Source organism: Trematomus bernacchii, unplaced genomic scaffold (assembly GCF_902827165.1).
Source record: "Trematomus bernacchii unplaced genomic scaffold, fTreBer1.1, whole genome shotgun sequence".
In the NCBI taxonomy this organism is placed as follows: domain Eukaryota; kingdom Metazoa; phylum Chordata; class Actinopteri; order Perciformes; family Nototheniidae; genus Trematomus; species Trematomus bernacchii.
The window spans coordinates 12,611,363-12,621,887 of record NW_022987547.1 but is presented as its reverse complement, the minus strand read 5'-3'; the positions used below and the strand labels follow the sequence as shown (position 1 = coordinate 12,621,887).

The 10,525-nt window shown below is 38.1% G+C and overlaps 1 protein-coding gene across 1 annotated transcript; it reads right to left on the bottom strand.

Annotated features, from left to right (window-relative positions):
- Nucleotides 1-296: 296 nt before the first annotated feature.
- Nucleotides 297-9,583, bottom strand: LOC117476456 (MOB kinase activator 1B). The gene is made up of 6 exons (XM_034123020.1): nt 9,263-9,583; nt 7,814-7,980; nt 6,114-6,207; nt 5,140-5,273; nt 2,443-2,606; nt 297-2,318 (listed from the first exon to the last, which is right to left on the bottom strand). The coding sequence occupies exons 1-6, from the start codon at nt 9,274-9,276 to the stop codon at nt 2,241-2,243; spliced, it is 651 nt and encodes a 216-aa protein (XP_033978911.1). The 5' UTR covers nt 9,277-9,583; the 3' UTR covers nt 297-2,240.
- Between the last annotated feature and the right edge of the window lie 942 nt (nt 9,584-10,525).

The following is a 10,525-nucleotide window of genomic DNA, read 5'->3' as shown; positions in this document are numbered from 1 at the left end:
GAAAACAACGTACATTAATTATCAAAGTTAACATCAGCCAGAAAGCGTTCAGTCAGTTACATGATTGGAAAATGATCAACGATGAATTAACATTCAAGCAGCACTTTATTTGTAGTTGGTTAAAGAGGATTTTAACAATATATTTAATCTGAAACGCAATATATTTTATAAACTAAATGTGTTTTGTATGGTACATTTCCCTCTGAAATGTATTGGAACGCAGTGTAAAGTGGTATAGACAGGAAAAGTTTTAGCTTAAGTACCTGGAATTTGCACTTGACATACATAAACATAAGTTTCATTCAAAGAGTCAAGAGAAGACCACCTTTATTTTCCTTGTAAACAGCATAAATCAATTCAGTAGCATTGAAAACCCCTACCAAGCCAATATTTACAAACATCTCAAGAATTATTACAGTCAAGGAGGAAAAACCGTAGGCAATAGGCTATGTTACGAGCATTTCATAAAGATGAGATGCTTTCAGGATGACTGATTTTCTATTACATTTTCGGATATCTGGTGAGCAGTAACATTCATAATAGTAAGCTAAGGAAGTGGGAAAAGATACAATAAAACAAACAAGGTTTCAATATGGGGGAGGAAAGCAGTCTCAAAAAAGACATGATTCTTTAACCAAAAGCTGCCACTCCATGCTCGCTGAAAAATTATCTTTAAGACAGGTCTAACCCTCAGTATTTACATGTGTGCATTGAAGTATTACACCTCTCTCACAAGTTATATATAACGATATATAAAGTGTTCATCTCCCTGCTTTTAAACCAAACCTGAAAGACCATTTCATCATAACCCAGGATTTAAGCACTATAAAGGAAATTAATGTTAGATAAAGTATGAATGAGCCACCCTTTTAGTGTAAATGATTGCATCGTCAACAACATTTGATATTGGGAAGGGTTCATGCATCTGCCGTTTGAAGCACAGCAACAAACAACCCATACAAAAGCATAATAAATCTCACGTGTGCCTCACAGCCAATTTCAGAGGAGGTTAAGCAATTCAACATTCATTTGGGGAAGTAAGAGGGGAGGAAATAAACTATGATCAGTCACATGATACAGCTTCTCACAAAGCACAGTCTATGCAGAATAAACATTCAGGCAAAAAGAGGTCAGGAAAATAGTTCAAAGTGCTTTATGGCTAGTGAGATAACAAGGGATGCAGCATAATCCAATTATTATTTAACACTTTAGGTCGTGAATTCAAACACAGGTCTCTATTTCTATTTGAGGACGTTTATATACAATTTGAGATCCCTTGAAGACTTTTCCTAAGATTTGTTTCTACTTCAAGTTTTGAGGGGAAACAACTCGTACACAGGAACATGTCACTAAAGGAAAAGCTACGAAGTTTAATCAATTTAAGTCCATGCTACAACATGACAATATTCTAGCCTTATTTCTATGTCCTCACAACATTCATTTATCATAACCTGCACAGAACACTTGGTTAATAGACTGTCTAAGTAAGAATAACATTGGCGAGTATGAAGAAAATGGGCGTAAATATAGAACCACAGAAACTCAGAAGGAGGTGGCATGGATCATTTAATGTTTTGTCTATTAAGTCAGTGGTTTATGGCATTTATCTTCTTACAGCTTTCTTTGTTGAAATAGGGCTAAAAAATGAGCCATGTGAGGCACTTAGGATTATTTTGTTTTGAAGGATGCAGGCTCTTACAGATGAGAAAAAAGCAGACCCCAGCCCAAATCCATCCATGTAGATAATTGAATAAAATAACTAGCTACTGCGGTGAAGTTGGCTTAAACTCTTGCCGTAACACCCCCATAGCCTTCCTAATATGATTCAGTACCTTTGCTTACACACTTCTACCCAGCAAGTGAGTTAGAAATGGGAATCTAAGAGCATCGAAACGCCTCGTGTTGCCATAAATCCAAGTGAAACAAACATCTGTGCAGTATAATAAAAAACTAATGAACATAAGTCTATATTATTCTAAATGTAAGCCATGACTGAATGCTGGGGATCGTTCCATACCAATAAAAACATCTCCTCCTATATGTTAATCTGTGGTTTGTTCTAGTGTGTAATCCCTGATAGCGTTAGCCTTAACCCTATCAAGACCCTTCCTTCTTCCTGGCCTTATTAAAAACATTTCCCCAAATGGAAATATAGTATTTACTGCATACATACAGCCAGGGCGGGGTGGGTATCTGTGCAAAAAACTAGAAGACCAATAAAATAAGGGTTACATTGTTATTTATCTATCCTTGGTTGTCAGTTTTTCAATCAGCTCCTGAAGTGGAACCAGCTCTTTCCTGTCGATGAGGTTGAACTCCTGGAAAAGAGACAGGGAAGGGAGCAAACACAAGTCAGATGATCCGCTATAAACTAGATCGTAACGCTCATATACAGTAATATCATAAATAAAAGTCCATACTCGTATGTCAGATATTCTTTACCTGAACAAAAAAGATGAAGTGTTTGAACGACGTGTTGAGGTGGGCCTCCTCCTGCAGCTGCATCACAGAGTCAAAGTGCTGGTGGTAGATGTGAGCGTAGACCCTGAACAGGCGCTTCAGGATGGTCTTCGCCACGGACATAAAGTTTCGCTTGAAGGGGACACCTGGGGGGGAAAGGGACAAGAAAGACTCTTATGATGTAACCAAAGATATGGATAACACAGTCAGTGGTTAGGTAGAGAAAATGACTGGATGGAAACACTTTTGGTTGTTTTTAGAGTTTCAAAATGCCCAAAAATGATATGTATTTTACAAACTGTGCTTGATATAATAACAAAACTGCACATAGAGTACAATGGCAATGTTGTAACAATACTGCATATATTTTATTATTCTATATACTAGTATTTTGTTATAGTATACAGTACGTAGGTTTTTGGTATATCTATATTTCGTAATAATCATTTTCTATATCTTAATGTTCTAATCGATTTTTTTTTTGGGTTGTTTTCATTACAATTGATCTTTTTTAACTGTGTTTGTGTATGCACCATACACACCCAGGCAAATTCCTTGTATGTGTAAACCTACTTGGCAATACACCGGTTTCTAATTCTGATTTCTTCAGGCATAGCTTAAATACAAATAATACATTGGTAGGATCGCACCATCAAACAACCACTCAACCTTTGAATGATGCATTTTCTCTAAACGAGCCATTAGCTACGAAGAAAAATAAAAAGCCCCGACAGCTCAGAGCAATGAACACCGATGCAGCTACAACATGTTCTCGGTTGCACATTTCAGGCAGGCCGCAGCAAGATGTTAGTGAAGTGCAAACAATCGAGAGCAATATGGAACCACCTCATGGAAACAACCCGTTCATTTGTAGTCGGGACAGTCTGATGTGTTGATTCAGTAAAGAGATTGCGAGTAGAGAAGCCTGATGGACAGCTTCTTTCCACAGTGTACATAGAGATAACGTAGCAACAGAAAAACTACACATCTATTATTCAAAAGGCGCTGGTGACCGACAGGTAACCACCTAGGGCTGAATATGCACATGGTCCACTCTTTTGAATAATTCACTTGGACACGAACTAGACTAATTCAGGAATAGTAATAATTTAGAGGTTAAGGTGGGATAAAACCTGACCAGGTATCCTGTGGAATTTTCTTAACTTGTGACCCTACTTTTTTTAGGCTGGTGAAAGGCTTTGAGGCACTCCTGGTAAATAATGAATAGCACTTATTGATGTAGCGATGGTGGAAAATTAAGCACATTCTATCACTACTGCTTAGTCATCAGCTCTTTTCATTGAGATTCTCAGAGGAAAAGACGAGGCATTTCTTTGTGTTGGCTTCCATCCAGCTCTATTAAGGCTCCACCCTTGATAACCCAAGCCTCTACTAGGAAGGAGGCGGAGAACTGAGCTGGTAAGTAGAGATGTCCCGATCCGATCACGTGATCGGGATCGGAGCCGATCACGTGATCGGAGCCGATCACGTGATTTTCAAAAGATCGGAAGAAAAAAATCGAGGATCGGGAATATAAAAAAAAAAAAATGTTTATGAATTTTTTATTATTATTTTATTTAATGTTACAAAACAAAAATGACCATGTTCACGTCTTAAAGTCATCCTGAGGCCTTAGTTTTGGTTTAAAATTACACAACATCATGTATGTGTTGCTTCTTTTGGGCTTGTTTTCATAGACCTGGTTGCTTATTTCTCTCAAATCTGGCAACAGAGTGGGCGCAGTGTCTAATAGTAGCAGTAAGCTAACAAGAGGCTACGTTCAGCTGGTGACTCGGGAGTCGGGACAGAGAAAATGTCAGGAGTTTGGAAGTATTATAAAATTGAAAGCGAAGGCAGTGTAACAGCCAGATGCAATGTTTGCAAGGCGGAGGTTCCGCGTGGTGGAAAGAACAGAGCTACGTTCAACACGACCAATCTAATACAAACACCAACAACAACACGACGAGTACACAGCGGCCACTCAGGTAACGGCACTGAAACAACCGACACTTTCAGAGACTTTTAAAAGGAAAGAGAAACTACCCCAGAACAGTGAAAAGGCCAAAAAAATAACAGCCAAGATAGCTGAATTCATCGCGTTGGATGACCAGCCGTTATCTGTTACCTTTTTTTTCTCTTAATGCATTGCATAAAGATCGGATCGGGAAAAATCGGTATCGGCAGATTGTCAAAATCAAATGATCGGAAGCAAAAAAAGGTGATCGGGACATCCCTACTTGTAAGTATTCAAACCCTTCTCAATGAGCCTATACATTGTCAACTACAGGCAATTCTAAATAAGTTCATCTGGAGTATATGTGAAATATATTTCGGTGATAAAAATAAGCACAAAGACGTATTTATGTGACAACTCAGACGATCTCCCCTAAGGACTTTACTAATAATCCATTTCAGCTTGTGCCACACATATTTATCCGTTACCAATGTTTATATAAATGCGTAAATTCAATTCAATTAGATTAATATTCATTTATCTTGCAAGCAGATTCATTGTATAGTAGGTGTTTTAAGTATTGAGTAAAACCATCAGGCACAAGAAAATAATGACGCATTCAGCAGGTTTATGAATGTTGCTCTAGTTCAAAGCGGAGCAGTAATAGAACACATATGAAACCCTCACAAATACAAATATAAAGATGAAGAAAACGCTAATCATACCAATTTTTGAAGGGAAAAGGGTCTCATCATCCAGCTGGTCTTGCACCCAGGTCATGAGGTAATCGATATACTTGGGAGCGGAGCATTTGATTGGCTTCTTGATGTTGGTTCCATCTGCCCAATGGTACTCGTATCTAAAGAAAAATGTAGATGACCAACATTATATATTGAAAAACATGAATGAATTCAATCTAGGTTCACCATCATTTACCACTGACGTCCATGAAGTGTGCAACACCATGGTATTTCTGGCTTCAGTTTCACTTCCTCTTTTACAAAAGGCTGATGCAAAGTCACCAAACACATCACTCCCTCCGTCAGGGAGGTTATGTTTGAGACTCTGCTGTCTGTATGTTTGGTGTCTGTCAGCAGGATTACTACAAAAAACTACTGGCCGGCTTCGTTTGGCAATAATTGTGAAATGTAGTTCCTGACTGGGAAAATTCTACATTTCCTCAAGTTGGAACAACAACTCAAACAGATATTGTTTCAATGCTCTAAGCAATAAAATGTTACACATCTCCTTTGTAGCATCCATGTTGTTTTTAATATTACGACTTAAAGCATGTGATCAAGTTCCAAACTAAAGATCTGAGGAGCACACGAATGCAACATTGGCCTTCAGGGAGGTTTGCACTTTCGTGATGCGATTCTATTACTCATATGGACCTGGTCAATCTTTCATAAGTCAACATAGATGTTGTGAGCTCAGCTTTCCCTGTGATATACTAGTTTGTAAAACATTCAACATCATTTACTGATCCTGGCAGCAGAGGCTAAACTGCTGACTAGGGTAGGTGTTTTATATGATGTCTTCTGTATTATGAATATGAATATAACTTCCATTGTCACATCTAATGCTAATTGAGGTTATTTTGTCTGACTGACAACCCCCTACTAGCCCTGTTGAGCCATGACAGAGGAAGATGAGTGAGGCAAAGCTTGTGGTTGGTTTGAAAAGATAACAAACTTACTTAGGACCAGCAGACATGACTGGACAGCTTTCCTCTGTGCAAAAATCTGTGATGGTGCCATACAGCATGTTGATCTGGTTGAAGAAATCCACAGCTAAAAGAAGGCAAAAGAACAAATAGGAATTGAGTGTACATGAGAAATACCTTTCCTCCCAGCACATACAGCTGGCATCCCCCCACTCCACTACCCCCATCTAAAGTACACAGTGCACACCGACCCCAGTTATCAGGAACAAATTGTGTTATCACTCATTACCACAGGCATAGAGCCAACTCTGGCTCTCCATCAATTGGAGAGGTCCTTTTAAAGTGTTGGCAGCGTTGGTGTTGGTGCTCCATTTGCCAATCTCACAGGAAAAATTCATATTGAACAGCTGATGTGTGAAGTGTGAGGTCCTGCGTAGGGGGACGCCATGTTTAAATGACTGGGTTTACGCAGTCTCCAATAAAGGTATTTTTTGTCTAAAGAGTTTGTATTCATAGCAACATGAAGGCTTGATAAGAAGTTTAAAAAAAATGAAGTAACCTCAGGTCTGTGGCCTCTGCCATGCCCTCAACTTAACTCATCAATTGTCACCGTGACCGAGTTTCCGAGAGCGTAGAAAGACAAAGAGGTGTATGAAAAGAGACAACAGCTACACAGAACTTCATAGGTGCTCGGTGGTGGGACTAAACTAGAGTTGTTGTATGTACACCTTCACAGTCATATTCTAGCCATGAAACTGTTGGTGCTATTGTTACTATCTGTCACAATGAAATGCCATCAAAACATAGCAGTGGGAGACGTTGTTATGCACAGGATTGTATTCCAACTTCCCTTTATTGTGCACGCTAAGCTTTAACAGCTTGTGTAGCATTGACTAACATTACTGCGTTTCCACTAACCTTATACGAAACCCAAGAATACAAATCTTGCAATGAGCAGTCAAGCCATTTCCCTGGCAACAATGCTAGGGAACGTGCTAAATCATTGACTTGAGTCAAGAGACTCAAGTCAATGATCAGAATAACATTGTAATCCTTACCATTTGATGTTCTACTGTAAACAAGCAAAGATACTAGACATCTCAAACCCTAAGTGCTCTCTAAGGCAGGAGGAAATTCAGCTTCCACTGACAAGTCGTTTGTCTCAATTCAGAGAAAAGTAAAGAAAGCTCTCACAGCGCAGACAATGAGGTCTATTTAACATTCACAGTGGTTTTTCCAGAATGAATGCACAGGGTCCTCAGTGGAAATGCCAAGATCTTACACCCTGATAGTTCACTCTCAACTGATTCTTGATGCAGACTAATTGCGATCTCAGGAGCAGGATTACAGAGTAGCATGCAAATACAAAAACTTAAGAGGTGAGGGAACAGATGAAAAAAATAAAATATGAGTAAAAAGGTAGACACAAGAGTCCCAGGATTTAATAAAGTTAGACTAAAATACTATTTTGTGCCACAGTCAATCATAAAATTAAACGCAGAGTTAATCCCTAATCCCAGGTCAAATCTAACATATTGTTAAATCTGTTTCCTTGTTTCTTCTCTTAAATATTTGCCATTGTTGATGTTGCTAATGGAGTTTCTGTGATGCAAGAAAGATTCCAGATATGATCGGACAATAAAGTATCACTGTATCGTACACTCACTCTGCCAGGAACACCAATCAATACAGGATGTATCAAGGAAGGTAAAAAAGCTCAAATTGGTGCTTACTGTTGACTGCGACCCACTCATTTAAGTCTTCCCCCTCGGGCAGCATGACTGCCATGCGCAGGTTTCCACTACCCAGTGTAGCCTCTGCATGTTTCAACAGCTCGTACTGATGCGAACCCTCCGGGATATTCTTCTTGGGCTTGAACGTCTTGGATGAACGGTTTCCACTGTGAGTCACATTGCAAACAGGAAGATAGTTAGTGTGATAAATAAAAAGGTAGTCAGATATGATGACTCATGAGTTCACAGTGCCCCTGGCCCTAGGTGAGGGACTATTGCTCACATCAAGTCAGTATCTTCTTAAAAAGCTGACAAAAGAGTTGAGCTCTTGTTGACTTGGTGTGTTTGGCAGAATGAGAATGGGGGACAGGAACAGTCTGTCTCTATGTGTTTAATGAGGCCATTTGGAGAGGGGTGCTGTATTCAATCCCTCTCATCGCCCCATTAAACAAGAATTTGAGTCATCATAACATGGTAGGTCACAAACCAAAAACAGTGTTCCCTTTAATAGGAGCATTCAAATCTATATAAATCAATCTCAAAATCAACATCCTAGATCACTATATGACATTATGTATATTCTAATAAATCAAGAGAACATTTTAATTCAGTTTAATAGTAATCAAATGCCTTGATGTAAAATTATGTCATAACTTCTCATTCTGCTGAAATGTGCTTTTGAGGCAACACGACTCAGGAATCAGCTGGAAATAATCAAAAGTGGAGCTGTTCTTGAGTAAAATAATTATAGTACACATTTTTTTTAAAGGCTTGTAATATTTGTATTTGTCTTGTAAAGGGCATGTCAGAATTTTGGATCAATTTCAGATCAGTAGTACCTGAAATAAGTAGTGTAAATTGTGTCAATGTGATTGTTGCGTCTCTGAGGTTGAGGGTTTTTAACTCGACTCATTTACCTAACAACAGTCACATCCTCACCAGAGGGAACATTTAATGTTATCCCTCCACCCTCTGATTTGACCCATAAACAAGGTCTTTTTGTGCTGCTTTAGAAATACCAGCGAAACAACTTTGTTACTTTGATCACATTTGGTGTCAAATATTTAATTGTGCGTTGTGTTACATCAGGGCTGCTGGATTAGCCTTTGGCAACAAAGTGTCCGCTCCAGCAAATATCCAGGCCGGACAGACATCCCCTCTCAGTTACAATTTGCTCTGGCGTTAGTACGATTTATCTTAAAAGTGTTTAGGCAGAATAATAAGAGGGTGCAAATAATTTACTCTAGATGCTAATAGTTAAAACCATAAAAATATAAGAAAGAATGAAAGTAATACATCACACATTCGGATGTGATTCCAGCAAGTAGACACAGCCCGTATTATGCTATTGCTAACTAGCTAGCTTTGTAGCGCTAACATCTCTGATATTTCCATAATATAAAACAACATGGCAAGTCCAAATAAGTATTTATGAAAGATATTACTCACAAAAGAAAGCTCATGTTTCCTTGGACCGTAGAAAAATAACTCTCTTGGCAAAAAAGCTAACAAGCAGGTCAGACCAAAGGGATTGTTTGTTAAAAACTCTCACACGTCCTCGGTTATTCTCAGGCTTCCTTGTGTGCTCCTTGTAAAAAATCAAAAATAACTATTACATTAGCTGAAAGTAATAAGAGTGTCTACACGTCCGTATGAAAGAAAATACATAAATTGTGTAGAGAACTGGTCCACTGGATGCTGTTCTGTACGCTGAGAGGCAGCAGCGTACTGAATGTAATGCTAACTTCTTCATCTGACGTTTAAAGCAGATTCGACACATTTCTGTCGTGTGCTGCCATCTAGTGGAGCTCAATATTCAACACTACTGCTCTTTTATTTCAATTTAATAATTCATCAATTTAAATTAATTTAAAGGAAAAACGTCCTGTATCTATTCACGCTACTGCAAGATATGCTGCCTTCACGGACATTTCTGATTACTTTTACCACAAGTGCAACATAATTAGGTTAGAGAAAAAAAAATACATAATACAATGCAATAAACAAAAAAAATATATAATTGATTTCTGTAATAATGTTATGTACATTGAATATGTTGATGTAACATTTACATATAAAAAATGTAATTGTGCTTACCATACCACTGTTTCTGCTTAAAATAATATCCTAATGCCATTTTATTTTTTTCTCAAGAGCAATGTCCATGGACTTACTGTAACTAGGAAATTGTTATACTTCCAGTACTGGGTTGGATATTATTTATTCAATATCTTTATTATAATTTGTGTGGAATAATCATTGTATTTGCTATAAAAATAAAACAGAAGAAGTATGTGGTACCTAGTGTTGCTAAGAAAATTAAGTACATTCATTGTATCAATTCGTGTAAATCCTGTCTAGTTGTTTCGTTGCATAACAATAACACAAAGAGCCTCTAGATGTCAATGTTGAACATTTACCCTAATATAAACAAACGGGCCGTGAACACAACACATCCAAAGGGTTTCAGACAAGCCTTGCTGCCTTCACTGCTATCGTAATTATGCGACCTTGTTAGACTGCATTGAAAACTGCTTCTATGCTTCACCTTTTACCCTCTTTCTCACAGCCAATCTGTCTCTTATTAAATTGGATTTAGGTCACGCATATGTCAATGAAGTAAAGATAATAAATAATTAACAGTGTATACTGATTAGTGAACATGTTTTGGCTTAAACTGGTCTAGCACTAGGACCTCGCAGCCGTGTGTCA

Excerpts from the sequence above, each read along its gene's own strand:
- LOC117476456 (XM_034123020.1), bottom strand. Across the intron at positions 2,607-5,139 it reads CCTTTTCCCTTCAAAAATTG|GTGTCCCCTTCAAGCGAAAC; the intron begins GTATGATTAGCG and ends TTTCCCCCCCAG. Across the intron at positions 2,319-2,442 it reads ACTTCATCTTTTTTGTTCAG|GAGTTCAACCTCATCGACAG; the intron begins GTAAAGAATATC and ends TCTCTTTTCCAG.